The sequence below is a fragment of the Podarcis bocagei genome, assembly GCF_964188305.1.
Source record: "Podarcis bocagei genome assembly, chromosome: 1".
Lineage (NCBI taxonomy): Eukaryota > Metazoa > Chordata > Lepidosauria > Squamata > Lacertidae > Podarcis > Podarcis bocagei.
In genome coordinates, this window is record NC_138125.1 from 87,458,103 (window position 1) to 87,476,847 (window position 18,745).

At 47.9% G+C, this 18,745-nt stretch overlaps 2 protein-coding genes across 9 annotated transcripts in view; one reads left to right on the plus strand and one right to left on the minus strand.

The window, feature by feature from the left end:
- Positions 1-232: 232 nt before the first annotated feature.
- Positions 233-5,488, minus strand: INHA (inhibin subunit alpha). Its single transcript, XM_081213968.1, has 2 exons — positions 4,481-5,488; positions 233-2,340 (listed from the first exon to the last, which is right to left on the minus strand). Exons 1-2 carry the CDS (start codon positions 4,998-5,000, stop codon positions 1,586-1,588), a joined length of 1,275 nt encoding a protein of 424 aa, XP_081070094.1. The 5' UTR covers positions 5,001-5,488; the 3' UTR covers positions 233-1,585.
- A 2,803-nt stretch (positions 5,489-8,291) lies between these two features.
- Positions 8,292-18,745, plus strand: part of OBSL1 (obscurin like cytoskeletal adaptor 1) — a 178,404-nt gene continuing 167,950 nt past the window's right edge. For 3 of the 8 annotated variants that reach the window (XR_014002243.1, XR_014002244.1, XM_081171356.1), the window contains exons 1-4: positions 8,295-8,655; positions 10,412-11,480; positions 16,736-17,005; positions 17,085-17,345. Coding sequence is in view for 2 of the 8 variants with exons in the window: in XM_081171356.1 (XP_081027482.1) it covers positions 8,611-8,655; positions 10,412-11,480; positions 16,736-17,005; positions 17,085-17,345 (1,645 nt within the window). In the remaining 6 variants the exon portion in view is untranslated. Of the gene's footprint in view, positions 8,656-10,411; positions 11,481-13,431; positions 13,630-15,443; positions 15,475-16,735; positions 17,006-17,084; positions 17,346-18,745 lie in introns of those variants that run through there. The other 5 variants (XM_081171357.1, XR_014002245.1, XR_014002246.1 and 2 more) reach the window with 5 other exon arrangements.

Here is an 18,745-nt window from a genome sequence, read left to right on the forward strand (position 1 = left end):
CCCATCTCTACAATTCTATGTTTTTATGATTCTGCAATGTGGCTAGATTTTGAAGGATACTGGATTAGAAAGAGCTGGGGTAGCAGGAGGGCAACATACAGTGGTACCTCGGGTTACATACACTTCAGGTTACACACTCCACTAAGCCAGAAATAGTGCTTCAGGTTAAGAACTTTGCTTCAGGATGAGAACAGAAATTGGGCTATGGTGGCAGCAAGAGGCCCCATTAGCTAAAGTGGTGCTTCAGGTTAAGAACGGACCTCCAGAATGAATTAAGTACTTAAGCCAAGGTACCACTGTATTGGGATTGAGAACTTTTAACAAAAATGGGTAGACTTTGGATTGCTCAGACTGGACTAAAAAGATCTCCTGACATTGTTTTTGTTGGGGCGAGGCCAGAAAACGTGCTGGGCAAGTTGGCTACACGGGCCAGATTGATCACCTGTGTGAGGGAAGAGCAGGCTTGGCAGGCTAAACAAGCCTCTGCTTATATTTTCAGGCGGGAATGCTATTGCAGATCCAAAGAGCTGTCCCAGCCTGATGCCTCTTGTGACAGAAGTGGTCTGTACTTGCAATGCTAACCCAGCTGGGCCGAATGATCAGCAGCATCAGGTTCTCCATCCCTGCCCTAAATAGTGCTCTGGCATTAGGAAACAAGGCTCGGTTTCTGGCTCTAGCAAGAGAAATAGATCCAGAACTGTTTCCCCACAGGAATCTAATTTACATGGTTGCTGAAAAGCAGCCTTGGTGGCTACAATCAAAAGAACGCAAGGGGCAGGGCGAGGGTTTGTTTAATCATTTCCCCATCTTGTTGCCTATCTGCTCTAAATTCCTCGCTAAAACTTTGCTTTTCCTCCTGCGAGGGAAATTAGATGGGATGCCTTTTTGACAGGAGGGAAGCAGGAAAGGAAACTATTAAGCAGCATCTCTGCCCAACATCTGCTTTTCCCATTCTCGGTTGTAACATCAAAAGATGTTCCTCAGTAAAATAAATTAACATGGGACTAAAACTTCAGCTGCATGAGATCTGTTGAACCCGCCCCACCCCCTGCAAGGCCAATGGCTGGCTGGAAAACCTTTACAGTGGGTAGGTAATGATCATTACTATTTCCCCCTCCCATCACTCTACAGTCCCAGCATTGCAACACATTATAAACAGCATTAAACACAACACGTTAAAACAAAACACATTAAAACACGACACTTAAAAGGGGATCGGCTTGGGTTTGGACAGATGGACTCAGTCACCGGTCCAACCAGAAAGGAAACTTGCTCAACAGCTTAAGGTGCATGGGGAGGGGGTGGAGGAGTTCTTCTGAGAGCCAGTGTGGTGTAGTGGTTAAGAGTGGTGGACTCGTAATCTGGTGAACCGGGTTCGCTTCCCTGCTCCTCCACGTGCAGCTGCTGGGTGACCTTGGGCTAGTCACACTCCTCTGAAGTCTCTCAGCCCCACTCACCTCATAGAGTGTTTGTTGTGGGGGAGGAAGGGAAAGGAGAATGTTAGCCACTTTGAAACTCCTTCGGGTAGTGATAAAGCGGGATATCAAATCCAAACTCTTCTTCTTAATCTGAAGACAGGTCCTTGCTACAGGCAGGCACAGTCCTGGGTGAGGATGTTGGGTAATGTCTCATACTTGAAAGAGTAGCCACCGTCTGAAGTAGTGCGGACCCGCAGGGAGCGCATGGTGCCTGGCAAAGCCGCACAGCACATTTGCAAGTTGGGCTTATGGGTGAACATTTGGGCATCGGAGCAGGTCCCATGGCAGTAGTGGAATACGAAGCTGCTGGGGTGCACGATCCACCTGTCCCAGCCCAGTTCTTCAAAGGAAATGTTGACGGAGGCCCGATGGCAGTTGCCACCCAAAGGTTCGTTAAGTAACTTGAAAGCGGCTGGTGTCCCGGGCACCACGGATGAACGCCGGGCCCGGTCACGGCCTCTGGGCTTGGTTGCTGTGACAAGGAAGGGTATCTTCTCGGCATCTGCCACGCAAGGGCAGCCAGGGCAACGGACAAACAGCACAAATATCTTCTGGGAAATGTAGGGCAGGAAGGAGTCCCCAAAGTGGAAGACGGTCCAGCCCTCGGGGGCTGGCACTGCCATGGTAGCCACAGGGACCCGGCCTTGGTCAGAGAGCTTGAGTATCTCTACCTGTGTCTCAGAGCCATTCAATGCTGCTTCTGAGAGGTTGCTGCTCTGAACGGTCACGGGGCCTGTGTAGAACCACAGCTGGGCCGAAGTCACCACACGACTCAGAGTGTGGCTGGAAGACTGGAAGATATAGGTGAAAACTCCCGCGTCCTCCGGAAGCTCATCGGACTGAGGTGGCCCACATGGCACGTCTGCAAAGGACAAGAGAGGTCAGCAGGGGCTTTGCTTGCCGTGCAGGCCCAAACTTCGAAAGGCAACAGAAAACAGTATAGACCAGCCATGGAGAACTTGTGGCCTCCCCAGTGGTGCTGGGCTACAATTCCCATCGTAACTGATCATTGGCCATGATGGGAGTTGCGAGTCTGATAACATTGGGGGGAGGAGTAGATGTTCCTGACCCCTAATATAGGCAAACCTATAGGCAGAAAAGTTAAATGCTGGTTTCCAGATCTCCCTTCTGGTTGTTATTTATCAAACCTTCATAATAGCTCCCAGCATCTGGCTTGTTTCACACACACACACACACACACACACACACACACACACACACACTTTCTGCTTGTTTCATGCTCTAAACAGATTTTTAAAAGCATAAGATCTTGGTCCCCAGACCCTGTTTGCTTTCCCTCCTCCCAGCACCAGAAGCGTGGGGTCCTCATTTTACTCTTTACCCTGCAACCGTGGGCTAGGATTTTAAAATGGAACACTGGCTTTGAAGAGCTTGAAAGAGCTGGAATTAGCATGCTTATGTTGGGCTTGCCTTTCCTAGTTCCAGCCTTAATGTTTGTACCTGTTGTACTGAATCTGCCTACAATTTGCCCACTTTCCTGTTCTAAAATAAATGTGCCTGTGATGTAGCTTGGAGATAGATCTCATCACCGTTATCACATCTGTTGTTAGAGACTTGGAGTGTACCTGGGTTAAGATTACACTCACACGCCATAGCAAAATGTGCTGATATTTGCATATCAAATGTGTTACTCTTGAGCAGCACCCCCTAGTGGCTGGGTTGGATTTTCCTTTATGGGACACACTGAATGCCACCCCAGTGTGCTACCTCCTGGCCCTTCCTTTTGAAATCCAGTTGGCTGCTTCCACCCTGCCCTAGGTATGCATGCAATCCTGTGTCCCGCATGCCTCGCTACATCCTGGCAAATGTCATAGGTGCATATATTTATACAGACATACTTAGGAAAGTGGTACAAAATTCAGTCAGGTGTTCTCTTTTATTAGACCAATTAACTTTGGTTGGGATAAGGGTAAGCAAACACTCATGGGCAGTGTCACATGAGAGCCTGCATGTCCTTGCGCCAGCGGAAGTTGGGTCCAATAAAAGACTGCAGACTTATTTTTGTTTCTCTTAACATGCCAGCATCTGTATACGAAGACTAAGTTGCTGCAGAAGAGCTAGTCAAGAGCTAGTCAAGCCATAAAAAAAAATAAGTTCCTTCCCCACCTCCTGTAAATAATTACCATTTTTCATAGAATTTAAATTACCAATTTCCCATTTTTCTTATGTACATCCCATTTCATGCACAACTGGAAACTCCCCATTCTGCTAATCCTGAACGGGGAAAGTCCGTATCTGTCTCAAAGAATGCTCAATAAACACTGCAGTCCTCCTATGCACAATGCCAGTGAAACACCCTGGAAACAATGGAGCTTGCTTCTAAGTTACTATGTGCTAGGTTGGGCTGCAAGGTTGCAGCCTTAGGTGTGCCTGCACAGAAGTATGTCCTGTTGAATTCACTTACTTCCAGGAAATATTGCATACTTTGCATTGCAAAGTCTCTTTAAACTCAGTTGGCTATCCAAACTCAGAACTGGGCTGCACAGCTACAAGAGGGAAGGGATGTTCAGATGATACTGAACTTCAGTGGGAGTCCCAGTTTGGACTGGAGGAACAGAGGTAAGCAATTAAGACTCAGGAGCATTTGCAGGTTGTGTATTTCTCTCTATATATAATTTTTCTATTAATTTTACAATTTCAAATCAACATTTTACAAACTTTAATAACCTTTTCTGGCACCTGGGAATTTCAGTCTGGGTTATCCCCAACAAAAAGGACTCTGTTTTTTGGGGGAAGGTTTTGGATTTCTAGAGCTGGAGAGGAACGCTTTAGGTTGGGGAATCAAATATGTCAGGTGTAAAGTCTTGGGGCAGATGGAAGTTGGTATTCTGAAGCACTGAATTGGGGAAGGCTGCATCTGAGGCAGTGGGTGCTAGGTGACTGAAATTCCTTCCATAAGAAATCAGTCAATTTTTAAGACGCCACACAATTGCTACTTTGTGTGTGGCTTAACTCCCATAGTAAGTAATGGGTTTGCTTACCTCTGGAGGGGAAGGCGATCACCTGGGATGTGTCCTCTTCCTCCCACCTCTGAGCAGCTGGTGTGTCTGAGGCATGGCGCCGGCGGATCCCTCTTCGTCCCACCTGGCCCCTTTCACCTTGAAAAGCAGGACCCAGGGACTCCAGGAAATGAGCCCTGACTTTTTCCAGGATGAGCTGCCTGTCAACCTCCCCGCTGCTGCAGCCAGCCACGGCACCCGGAGCCAGCAGCAGGACCAGCATGGAGCTGATGAGGGTCCGTGTGCGCAGAGAGCTCTGATCCAGCATGTGCAAATAGAAGGATGTGCAGGGTGTGCAAAATTGCTGCTGGGTGGATGTAAGGGTGCGAGCTGAGTCTGTGGCCAGGAGCTGGTTCGTGCTCCAAGGGATGCGTGTGTGTTTGTGCGTGCACAGAGGTCCTATGCGTTCTCTGATGTGGTCTTGCTCCTCCGTTTCCTCCTGTGCATCTAACTTGCCGGGCTTCTTCTGCCTCCTGACTCCCTTGCTGGAGTAGGATGGCATTGAGACTGTATCTGACACTGACGCAAGTGTCTGCCAGCCATGAATATTATCTCCTGGGCAGCAAAACACAGGAGACGTCTGGAATGCAAGGACAGTGCTGCCCCGGGGACAGGGCTTTAGGGTAGGGTACTCTGAGGGAGAGAGGGAGGCAATCGAAGGCTGAGGTGGCAGCAATGGGGCACAGCAGAGACCAAGAGGGCAAATGCGTCCTAGTTTGTCTCCCCCTCCCCTCAATAACGGCCTGGAGATCCGTGTTGGTTCTTGAGTTACTAAAATCAGAGCTAGTCAATCTGACCAATCCCAGGAATCATTAGGGAGATTCAGGCTACAATCTGATACCCACTAGCCTGGGATTTAGCTCCCTTGAGTTCAGTGGGACTTACTTCTGGGTGGCCAGGTATTGGATTACATTGTAATATTGCTGTGCAACCCAGGATCCTGCATTCCTAAAGGCCTCACTAGGCAGCTTGCATGGATATCGCACACAAAAGAGCACAACCGCATTGCACCTTGCAACCCATTGGTTCGGTATTCACAGGTGCTGAAGTGGATCGAGGTCTCCAAAAGGATGTGTTAGAATTATTGGAGTGGATTAAAACAACCTTTAAACGTGCATTAAAAATGTTTTTAAAAAGTCGCACCCTTTTATTACAGACCGTGTGGGTGGTGAGAAGGGGTAACTAATTGTGTTTTGCTTAGCTGTGAGTACTGTGGGATGATTAAACAATGTCCCCACCTGGAAGGATGCTCCATCCACTGCTCCCTGCTCCTTGGTCCTGGATTGCATTTCAGAGATGGGCTTGCCAGATCCCAGCCTGCCTGGTTACAAGGCTTTTAATCCTAAAGAAACTAAATCCATGGCTGCCCCTGCCCCTTCTGACCGGGAAAAATTCTTAGCCCAGTGAACCATACAAAGCTGCCTTTGAAATGAATCGGACTCTTGGTCTATCTCGCTTGGTGCCATCTGCTCTGCCTGGCAGGAGCTCTCAAACTCCCTTTCAGCTTGGTGAAGAGGCATCCCTTTCACTGGAGATGCCAGAGATTGAACATGGGACCTTCAGCATGCCAAGCATGTGCTCTACTGCTGAGCTATGGCCCTGTCCCAGCTAGAGCTGGTCAGCCGAGTGAATCGGGAACCAACACCACAGATTCCTGCTCATAGTGCTAAACACAACCCCTTCCCTACATCCCAGGGTTGGGGGCACAGGATGTGTGAAGTGGTGACCGGAATCCAAACGCAGACAAATAGCTCATGGATTGAGGGAGAGACTACAAAGAATGTAATTTTTCAAGCACGTATCAAAGAATTCAGAACATCTTGCTGCGCCGGCATCTGTTGGCTGAGGTTAAATTTCAACACACTCTCAATCTGTGGTGCGATCCGGTTCCCACTGGCAGTAGGGATTTGGTGGGGATGATTCCTGGACCCAAAGGATAAGGAAGCAAACCTGGCCTGGACATTTTCTGGGGTGGGGTGAAACTGCTGCCAATGCCATCTCAGTGATGTATGCCTGTCTGGCTCTATGAAAGAGGGTGGCAACTGAAATGGGTGTGTTGGTGTCCTGCTGTGTTATAGAATAAGTAGCTCAATCCCTTGGCAGTATTCATGTTCAAACAGCCCAGGGGTCATCCTGGATTTGTATCACAAAACCCTCCCACCTTCTTCAGAAATCCAGGGAAGCCCCTTGCTGCCCTGTACAGGCCTAACTTCCCGGTGCTCCACAAAACAGCATCAGCTGGAACTGTTTACATGAAGCAGAATAAATAGCGTCTCACTTCTAAGTACAGGTAGGTATTAGAATCATGTAGCTGGGACCTCAGCGATAATCTAGTCCAACCCTCAGCCAATCCAGGAAAGCCACTGCCTCATCCCTGACAGTTGTTTTCCCAGTCTCTGCTTAAAAACCTCTAAGGAAGGAGGGTCTGCCACATCCCAAGGCATTCTGAGCAAGCTAATGAATTCACCCCCATCTCTGTTACAGCTTAGCAGTATGCTGACAGGTGTTGTTTTGTTTTGTAAGTATGGGGATTTGTTTATTTTTTGAATTGCATTACGACATGTAAGCCCCAAACTTGAGCCTTTCATAGCACAGTTCGGGGGGGGGGGAGTTCCCCCTTTAATTCTGTCAAATGCATAAGCCAGCTTTTACGAACCTGACGTCTTCCAGAAGTTCTGGACTACAACTCCCATCAGCCCTAGCCAGCACATCTGAAGGGCGCCAGGTTGGCAGAGGCTGTTGTAAACTGACCTCTCCACCACCGCTATGTGTTCCTCATTGCAGGATCCATGGCTCCTTCCTTCTCAGGCCCCCACCCTGGATTCCATTCTTTTCTTTTTTAACCTCTCAGCTGAGAGCAGGCTGCCAGTTGTTCGCTCCTGGGAAAGAAGGAAGCCAATCTTTTGGGAAATGGGGAAAGTTGCAAATTATCCTGAAAATGATGCGTGCGTTTAAATGGCACCAGTATTGTTTGTTGATAATATTTGTAACATGGAAAGCAAATGAAGAATGCAGTTTATGGGGAGAAAAACAACTTAACAGCTCAGTACTTGATGAAATGGTGGCAGTGAGAGAATATTGAGTTTTCCTGTGACCTTCTGCTTCTCTTTTGGCTAATGTTGCCATATCCTTTGTCACCTCCCCATTCCAGTCTTCAGTGATAAAATACTTTCCAGCGCTGTAGCCTGGTTTCTGATTTTACTTCCAAAGTAGTATCCAGCAGCAGAGACAGCTCGAGGTTAAAGGGGTCCCCAGTCAAAGTGCCCTCTTGTGCCCCCACCCGCTTTTTGCTGATAGGCTCCTTCAGGCTTACAGCCCTCTAAATTTCCATTTCCCACAATGCCCTGGAATGTCCAACATAGTGTCACCTTGGTGCATTGGGAAAATTAAGATGGAGGCTGGCAGACCCAGTTGCCTCATGTGGAGGACAGGTGTTGATGGCGGGCCCTATAAGGGCTCTGGGGTCTCAGCAGCTGCCCTGGAGTACCAGGTGCTGATGCTAGACCTCCTTCCCAGTGTTTTAAGCCAGTCACTCTTGCAGTGTGACAAGAACCAGAATTTCAGGCAGCCTGTGGGGGAAGGGGTTATCCTGAGGGGTGGTTTACCCTGCTTTGAGGCCATGGTGACCCTTTTCTCCCCGTCCCCTGAGGTGGGTTTTGCCTGAGGCAGCTCCAGGGCTGAGGGATGCCTTTGTGCTCCTCCCTGCTGGGCTCTATACTTAGCCAAGCCCCAGCCCCCGCTTATCAGCCCAGCCATGTCATCAGAGGGTATTTTTGGGGACAGCAGCTGCAGGCATTTGTAACGTCGAGTCCCTGCTCTCAGACGCCTGGTGAGCAGGGCAGCAGAGGAGGAGGCCAGGGACCCACAGTATGTGAGGGGCAGAGGGTAGGTGTGTGGGGAAGTGGTGCAGGATTGGCAGACCGGCAGCAGGGATGCCCAGCCTGGGGCGCCGCGGTACAGAAAGAGAGAGGAGAACGAAGGAGAGCAGCTGGCATGAGGATAGATGGATGGATGGGCAAGTGGAAATCGTCTGACTGGAGGAGGAGGAGCTGATCGATTGACAGAGTGGGGCAGTCGTAAAGTGGATACACAAGGTGGCTTGAGGTTAGTGAATGCCGGGAGGAAGGCAGGCCGGTCCCCTCACAGCCCCTTACGAGGTAAGTGTCATGGTGGGGCTAAAGGGGAAGGAGCTGGAGGGAGGCAAAGTTATGGCAGCGGCAGCGGTACTCTGGAGCTGCTGTGAGTGATGATGGCTCCTCCAAGATCCTAGTTACTGAGGGATGAATCAGATGAGAAAGTATTGGGGCTGGCTTTGGGATACCAGCAGAAACCACAGCACCAAGAGCCTGGCTAACCTGAAGCTTGGAGGTGGTGGTGGTGGTGTGTGTGTATGCTGCACAAGGTGATGATAATAACCCAGAGCCTTGCTTTGAAGCAAACCCTTTCTCTCCATCCTGTCCCTGCCCCTGACTCAAGTATACAGCACACAGACATTCTCTTCTCATCCCCCAGCTCCTTCTGTGCAAGGAGGATGTTCACATAGAAAACCGGAGCCTTTTGAGTGAGAGCTGGAGGAAAAGAGAAGGCTCTCTGGAATGTTCTCCCTCCCTCCCGCTCCATGGGGTGTCAGCCTGTTATCAGTGAAGCATTACACAGAACAGGATAGGGCAGGAATGCATATTGCGGGCCCTCTGGGGTCTGGTGTGGCGTTTGGGCACAGAAAGCAAGCTGTGAGATGCCCAGTTCAAATCTCGCCTCAGACTCTATGCTCTTTCTGAGTGGTCCTTGAGAATCCACTATCCTCTTAGCCTCAGTTCCACCCCCTACCCTCCCACACTGTGTGGATGATAATACTGACCTACTTTAAAGTTGGTGGATTGCAAAAACACTAGAGATAAGTTGGATGAAGGAATAATCAGTCTCATTTAACATTATCATCCCCATCTTCATGGACTGGTGGCCTAGGAACTGTCTCATAGCCATCATGGCGCAGAGTGGAGAATCCTGGGTCTTCCCTCCCATGACTTGTGTGTCTTGGGGTCATGAAGGGGGGGGCAGAATATAGTTGCATGTATACATGATGCTTCTTCCCAGATTTCTATGAATACCCACAAAATGAAGGCGCAATGTAGTCCTGTCTCTCCATTCATTCCCCTCTGATTGACACATATACATTATATGGTATGTGTGAACTATCTTGAGATGTCCAAAGACAGAGCAAAATAAAAGTCTGATGGGACAGCACTTCATGGTGGGTGCAACTACAGAAAGGAAAAAGGGTCACCTCTTCAGGAGGCGTAGAATTGCACACCGAGACCATGTGTCTGCCCCTGACCTTGGCCTGCTGCCAGCATGGAGCAGCTGCTGAGATTAGGGCAAGGGGAGAATTTGATGGACTCCGCCTGCCCAAAGAGCATTTGTTGATATCTTATTTTGTCCAGAGGACCTGCCCACATGATCATAGGGGCCAGAAGGTAGTCCAGTACCCTGTCCTACTTACAGCAGAAACCTTCTGCTCATTAATTCCCTACAGGCTAACCTAAACCATACAGGGCTAGCACAGGGCACAAAAGGGCCAGCATCACCGAAGCAGGTTGGTACAAAATGGGATTATCTGGTGGGATTGGCCTGGAGGCACAACCAAAGGAAGCCAGTGGTGGTGAGAGCAGCATGGGTGGGTTGAATGGCTCTGGCCTCCATCTGCCATGTGATAGCTTCACTGGCTGCTGGAGAAAGGTTGGATAGCAGTGTGATAAAAATATGGGTAGGATAAGTGATCGCCTGCTTGCCAAACTGAGTTCTGATCCACTTAAACATCACCATTGGGTTGAGTGAACTGAATCGCAGGGAAGGTCTCCCTCCCCGTCCTTCACCTCAGCTTCTCCAGCAATGGTTCTTTCTTGATCTCTGTAGGTCCCTGGCCTCAGCTGTATCCCGAGTGTGCCAACCATGGATGCATTTGGGGGAGCCCCCCGATTTCTCACCTACCCCCGTACTTTTACAGTGCCGAGTGGCACCAATGCGGTCCTGAAATGGCAGGTAGCTGGTGAGCCACGTCCCAGCGTCGCCTGGGAGAAGGATGGCTCTGTGCTGGACCTGCCATCAGGGCGGATGTTGGTGGAGGCTGATGGGGATGCGTACAGCCTGCTGGTGTATCAGGCTGGTCCAGCGGACAGTGGGCGCTATGTGTGCAAAGCTAAGAACAGTGTGGGTGAAACCTACGCGGCTGCTACTCTCAAAGTGGAGGCAGCAGAGCTGAAACCCAAAGGAGAGCTCGACATTCAACCTCCGGTCTTCCTGAATAGGCCGGTCTCTGCACGCGTGACCAGGGGAGAGGATGTGACCTTTGCCTGCAGGGTCTCGGGGGAGCTTGAGTGGGAAAAGGATGGGTGGAAACTGTCAGACATCTTTGAGAGCAGCCATTACAAAGTGGGCAGAGAGACTGGTGACTGGCACTCTCTGCACATCTATAACACCCGTCTCCCTGATGCTGGTGTTTATGTATGCCGGGCACAGAACAGTTTTGGAGAAACCATGGCTGCAGCTGTGCTCCTAGTGGATTCTGTAGCATGTGTCCCCCACAGTGACGTGTTTACACCCCAGAACAGCCATTTCAAGAAGCAGCTGGAGGCACAAGATGAAAAGTGGAGGTGGCATCATCCTGGGCAAAAGGTGTCATCAGAATCCAGGCAAAACGGAGAAGTGCTTCCTAGCCCACCCACGCCAAAGGCCTTTACCGTCAATGAAGGGAAGCACGCCAAGTTTCGCTGCTATGTAACCGGGAAGCCCAAGCCAGAGATCGTCTGGCAGAAGGATGGGGTGGTCCTGTCCCCTGGAAGGAGACACTTGCTCTATGAGGACAGGGAGGGCTACTTTATCCTCAAGGTGCTATACTGCACAGCTCGGGATTGTGGCCTCTATGTATGCACAGCCTGCAACACTGCTGGCCAGACACTCAGCGCTGTGAGCCTCCATGTCAAAGGTGCGTACACTGTGGGGAGGGGGGGACAGAGGGGTGGGTGTCTGAATCCAGGAGTCAGAATGAGAAGGGCGCTTGGCATGTGGGAGGGCAAAACCTGAACAATTATGGGCGCCTCTAAGGGACAGAAGAAGGAGTTGATCTAGTTGAAAACAGGGGAGCCTGTTTTCAACAGGATTAAAGTATTAGAGGTAGGACAACCCCTTGAAGGTGTAGAAAAGCAGAGACAGGGTGGAGTGGTGGATGTTACAGCATAAATTCTGAGTTTTGAGTTAAAAGTAAACCCTTCCTCTTACACACCCTTCAACATTTCTCTGATGAAAATAGAGGTGACCTATTCTATTATTATTATTATTATTCCCCGCCTATCTGACTGGTTTGCCCCATCACTCTGAGGAGCTTCCAACATATATAAAAGCATAATAAAACGTAAAACATTTAAAAAAACCTTCCCTATACAGGGCTGCCTATGGGGAACGCATATCTCCATACCCTCCTACATTTCTTTGATGAAAATAGGGGCATCCTAAAGAAAAGTGGGACATTCTGGGATCAAATTAGAAATTGGGACGGCTTCTTTAAATCTGGGAATGCCTCTGGAAAACAGGGACACTTGGAGGGCCTGGTCTTAGATTATGGAACCCATTATGCCTGCATGACCTCTGATCCACCCTTGCCCTAATGGGAATGATGAACCAAGCAGCCAATTGCTCCAGGCTGGGAGAGTACAGACAGCTTATTATGTAAAATAAGAACCGTGATGCAATAAAGAAGTACAAGCTCCAGAGTTGGCAGTTCACTTGCCAGAGGGGGGACGGGCCTGGAGCCAAAGCGGTCTCATATGGAACTCCTATGGCCTTCTCTTTTTGGGCCTGAGAGACAGTAGCAGACTCAAAGGGTGGTGGGTACTGCTCCCTGCTTGTTGTCTGCTTTTATGCTGAGGTGTCTGGGTGACCCTTCTGGCACATTCCTGGAAGCCTTGCCAGGAATGGGGAGTGTATGCCACTCGCCACTGACAGTGCCTATGAAGGGCTGAGTAGTTTGGGTAGTAGCCAGAGAGACCAGGTCAGATGCCAAGTGCAGGGATGAACATGAAATATTTCCCATCTGGAAGGAGGAGATAGTGGTCCTAGAACATAACTTGGCAGGATATTCTTCCATCTTGCAAAAAGAACTATAGCCTTTTTTACACATACAATGAATGTGTGCAGAAATTACTCAAGTAATCAAGAGGTGTGTGTAGGTGGGCAGGGGGGTAGGATAATATCTGAAGCTTTTGTGCCTGCTCACTTGAACAACTGCACATTGACAAATCTTCGGAGTTATGTGCCTACAAGCTATAAGCCCATGGGATTTCTCTCCAGAATTACTGATCAACACATAGAAGTTGAATGTGTGCGAAGGCAATGGGCACAATCCCCTCTTTTACCCATGGATTCTACTCAGTTTTTTGAGTGAAGGAGGCTCTTGGTGGCTCAGAGAACTGAAGGAGATTTTGTTTGCTGGCTAGCAGGATAGTGAGGCCTAGTTACACAAGGGAAGATGAGGTGGAAATACTCCTGGATTGTGGGTGGGGATTGCAGGACTGAGTCCTCCTCTATTGCACATACAACCCTAGATGTCAAGCTGAAAAATTAATGTCCAGCTTGCTCCTAAATCCATTTAAAAAATAAAAATGGATGAGCATTCATTGCCAGATTACCAAGTAGGCACTGGCCTACGGGCCCTATGCCTTTTAGGGGCCCCGTGACAACGGATCAAAATAATATTGATTTGATTTTAAAAGGAAATTACAAAAACATATTAGGACACAAATTGTGGCCCCCCACTCCACCCCTGTTCGACTGCCTAGGCCCTAGAGGCCTCCACAGGGTTTAATCCCTCGCTGTGAGCATTTAGTCATGTGATCTTCCACCTGCGGTTTGAAGTGGTTTTTACTGTTTTGCCCTGCTGTTGAACTAGACCTCCGCCTCTGAAAGGATGTTGAGGGGAAAGGTCTGCCAGTGCCAGGGCCAACAACAGCCTGCTCTTTGTCAGACCTGGAAATTGGGCTATGTTTGGCCTTGGGCTGCCCACAGTTCATGGTGCTGCCGCAGCAGAAGTAAGAATTCCTTGTAGAAGCTGCTGGCCACCCCTGGACCTTTGTGGACTGGTATGGGACAATTCATACTAATGCATGTCATATTGGCTAAAATGAGGGCAAAGTGTGACAAGGGGGAGAAAGGGAGGTGTGCTTAAAAAAAAAAGTTTTTCAAAGTGTGACAGCACTTATGGATGGGCTCATTTTTGGATGGCTTGAAGCCCTTAATTTTGAAGAGGGTTCCAAGGAGATCAAGGGAGATGATGATAAAGGCTTTGCTGAGTTGTGCACTTTTGTTTAGCCTGGAGAGCAGAATCTGGGAGGTGGATGCATGATAACAGGCTTCAGTTATACGTCAAAGGCTGTCCTTAATAAGAAATGAACCAACTGTTCTCTGAACCTACTGAGGGTCAGGCAAGATGAGAAATGGGCTTTACAAGGCGGAGGGTGGGAGTAGGGGTGAGAGATTGAATACCAGAAAGGTTTTTCTGTCCATAAGAATAGCCACGCAATGGAACATGTTACCCAGAGAGTTTGAAGTGCCTGCACTCGTGTTGTTGTTTTTTGTTTTTAAATAGTTGAAACATCTGTCGGGACGGGAGCCTGAGTGGATAAAGGATGGAAAGAAAAAATCCCCTCAGAAGAAGCAGAGAAAGAGAGATGGCTAGTTGTACAGAGGAACTGAGTGGGCCAACTGTGGCCCATTAATAATAAGTTGAATAAGTTATTGTGGCATGCTGGTAAACAGAAGGGAAACAGAATACAGACTGTTTATAGCCTAGATTAAGCAAATAGTAGATGAGGCAGTACAACTGTTCCCTGACTGTACCCCTTCAGATTGAATTAAATGTTTATTTTATCATCATCATCATCATTATTATTATTTAAAATTGCATACTGCTATATCATTAAAAAAATTCAAAGCAACTTACAGCAATAAAACCATAAAACCATACAATAAAACCATAAAAACTATATAAAGCACTCTTTGCTCATAGAAAATGGGACATGATAGAAAAGTGTTACAGCCTGGCCTTTCCCCTGAAATGCTAGCTTTCTTTGGGTGTGGGAGGGGTGGGGGTTTGCCCAACTGAAGTGGCTCAATCAGGATTAGTTTTACCACCTCACTGCTTGTGTTGACCTGGACCAACCAGAACATTATTTCTAGGGGGAATCCCCTTTAAAACATGACACACATTTTAAATGATTATTTGTTGTTATCTGTCTTAATGTCTTCTCATCCAGGGCTTAATCTTTGCTAGGCCTCAGTCCTGACATCTGTTCTCAGTTCTGAGATCTTTGGATGAAGGGCGATATACAAATTTAATAAATAATAAGAATAAGAATATAGGATGCTGCCTTATACAGAGACAGCCATTAGTTCAGAACAGTCTGCCCTAACTAGAACCAGTTTCCCAGGATTTCAAACAGGGGCAGGGCTTTATTTCAGCTGGAACTTGCCGGAACTCAGTTCCATCACCTCCCAGGTGGGGCCTTTGCCACTATAAGAGAACAAGAGAGGCGTTCATGGTGAGTTCTGGCACCTTTTTTTATTAAAAAAAGAGCACTGGACAGGGGTATCTCCATGGAGATTCCAGGTGATTGAGTCGGAGGCCTTCTGGATGCAAGGCACATACTTTCCCACTGAGCTATGACCAGGGTGGACTTTGGTAATATGGTGCCCTGAGCAATGACAAATTTTGGCACCCCTCCCAAATAATTCATCTTTTCACAATAATTCCTTTTGCAACGGTTACTTTTTAAATAGATATTCTCATTATTATTATTATTATTATTATTATTATTATTATTATTATTATTATTTTGCGCCTCCTCAGCTTGGCGCCCTGTGCAAGGGAACCACCCACACCGCCCTAAATCCAGTGCTACTATGAGAAAAGATGAAACTTCTTACCAGTTGGGTGCAAAGTATATTAATCTTATCACTGAGTAACCTTATAGAAGCCCCATGCATTGGAGATTAAGGGGAAGGCCTTCCAGACAAAAGGATATTATTTCCAGACTGACTTGAGCCTGGCGTCTTTTTGTCCTGAAATTAATCACTGAGCTCAGCTGTGCCATCAAAGCAGCCCCTGCCTGTTCTTCCCAGAGCAATTTGCCCTTGCTGTTTCCCACATTTCCATCTCTGTGTTGCATTCCCTTGGGCTGCTGTGTGGGTGGCAGGTGTCCCTTTGCACTGGGACCCGGATAGCTGACAGCAAAGAGGTTCAGTGTGATAGATACCACATGCCACCCACTTAGCACTCTGCCACTTCTCAGAATAACCCTTGGTAGGAGAACCTGGCTGCCCTCCCCCCAATTCTGCCTCCCAATTCTACATTCCAATTCTGCTTCCCAATTCTGCAGGCAAAGGAAGGGCAGGTACTAGCTGAATATTCCTCAATACCTTTCCTCAGGGCCCCACAGCAGCTTTACAAACTATTGAGTTAAACCTTTCATGTTTATCTAGTCCCTTTTTCAGTTTGATGGCAAAACATTCCAGAAAGAATGTGGGCAGGAGATAACCACTAGTGCTTGTTAAAACAATTATGTTTAAACCCTTACATTCATATTCCCTTTCAAGGTTTGATGACAAAATATTCTAGAAAGAACATAGGCCGGGGAGATTGCTATCTTGTTTGTTAAAACTGCCTTGTGCATTTGTAAATGTTGAGATTCAGTATTCATTAATGCCTCTGTTCATCTTACTGATTATTCCATGTGGCAAAGCCCCAAAGAGTTTAACTAGTTACTGACACTTTCTCATGATGGATGGGGGGGGTGTCAGTGGGTGTCACACCAAGAAAATGTGACGTGGTGCTCAGCTTTTTGGTCTTCCCAAGCTCTAGAAAGAAGAACCAGATAGGGGTTTCTGGGCTGCAGATGTGCTTGATGGTTGAAGTAGGAGCCCAGCCAAATGGAGAGGTGAAAATATCAGTTGTGTTGGTTGTGAAACAAAACACAAGGAAGCCAGAGGGCTGAGGCAGGAGGGCTGTGGCAACAACAAAGGAATGGACCTTTGTGAGGGAGAAGAGTGATATTTTCCGGATCCCAGCACCCTGACTCTTTTCCTCAGCTCTGGGACCCTGAAGATTTCAGTTGTCTCTGTGGAGATGGGCCTTTTCTTATGTTCAGGTTTCCACATGCATTCAGGTCCATCTTTATCTCTTTCTCACAGAACCCCGACTGCGGTTCCAGGCACCGTTGGTGGATGTGGAAGTGCTGGAGCGCCAGGATGCAGTCTTAGAGTGCCAAGTGCCTCTGGAGACCATCCCTACAGCATGGTATCTTGAAGACAAGCGCCTGCAGCCCAGCCCCAAGTACCTGATGGAGGAACAGGGCCTGTTGCGGCGGCTGACAGTGCGGGATGCCCGGGCCGACGATGATGGCATTTATCTGTGTGAGATGGAGGGCAAGGGCCGCAGCGTTGGGGAGCTCTCAGTGCAAGGTGAGGAGAGTTTTGGAGTCATGTGTGGCTATGATAGAGGCTCTTCTTCCTGTGCTAACTGTCCAAACTCTTTCTTCAGGTCTGATTGTGAAGCGGTTGCCGCGGAAGCTGGATGTGATGGAAGGGGAGAATGCCGCCTTCTATGTGGAGACGCGGGAACCTGTGGAGGCACCAAGTTGGGGCCGTAATGGTCAGGAACTGGTGGAGGCACCCCATACCCTCATCAGAAGCTTTGGCAAAACCCATCTTCTGGTCCTGGTGCACGTAACACGGCACGATGCTGGGGTCATCACTTTCACGGCGGGCGAGTCGCAGACCTCCGCACAGCTCCGTGTCAAATGTGAGTGGAGAGGAGAGATGGGGCTAGTTGCAGCAGGAGAAGGAGCATTCAGCTAGCCACAAAACCCATTACATTTGGCCGTTGACACAAACTCCAATCGTTAGTTTCCTCACTAAAGGAAAAGTTTATTATTTCCTGTCTTTCCTCCTGGACTGGATTGGAATTGATATCCCACAGAAAATAGGTTTGACATATCCACTCTAGAGTCAAACTAGATTCACCCATAACGAATAATAAAATCATAGAATTATAGAGCTGAAAGGGACCCCCTGCAATGCAGGAAGATGCTGTAGTGTTCTAGTTGGTAGGCCAGGCCTGGATCCAGCCTGATTGAGACTGCCCTGAATGACGTGGAGTCAGGTCATGACTGAATTGTCACAGAAATTTAAACCAATATTCTAATAATGACTAACACATTTCAACCCCTCTTTTGACCTCAGGTTCTGGTTTTGTGCTGTCTTTTAGCCATTCTTCTATGAGAGCCCTTCACAGGTCACACTCTGCCTTTCAGAGGGTGTCACCAGACTGCCAATATTTTGCAGGAGGGATGCAAGCAAATATCATGAAATTTAGGTTTCTGCAATTAAAGTAGGTTAAAGTGCTATGTCACCAGAGTGCAATGAACCCACTTTTTTAAAAAATGTACTTTTTGTGTTAGGAAAGTGGCAGGAAATTGCATTGAAGCAGGTGGAATGAATGAATGATTAATGGAAAGTTGTGTAGTAAACACCCTGCAAGCAAATCAGGATGAATAGGAGGATCAATGATCATTGTTGTATAACCATCCTGCCATCATTTTAGAATGAATGTTAAATAAAGACCAGATATGATCTAACCTCCATGTAAGCTTTGTGCAAGCAAATCAGGATGAATGCTCAATAAATAAGTTGTCTAGAGGAGCCTTGAGCATCTCTATGCCAAATGAGGATCAAATTGCTTTAGAATCACAAGAGAAAGAAATTGCAGCTAAGCTACAAACTAGCTACTTGTGAGACTTTACAGCTGAAATCTATGAATAACCCTTGATAAAGAGTTATTGTACTTGAAACGTCTCAGGAACAAAATTAATCATACAAAGAAGGCTTTGCTGACAGCAGCTGTTTTTGTTTTCTGTTTTTCCTGCTGTCCAACAATCTAGCTGCTCCCTGCTCCCTGACGTATGCCCCAATTGTGTGTTTCTTTGCCTAGATGGTTTGTTTTGCTAACAGTTTCAGAGGCTGCAATTGATCATGCAAAAGTAGTTGGAATGGGCAAGGGCTGCTTAATATTTTATCTAGGTGTTTGTTCCTCTCCCATTCCCTCAAGCTTCATTCCCATGCTCTGGAATGGGGGAGGGAGGACAAGGGTTAAATAAGCCACCCTATCACTCTTCCACTCTTGATTGCAGCCTCAGAACTGCT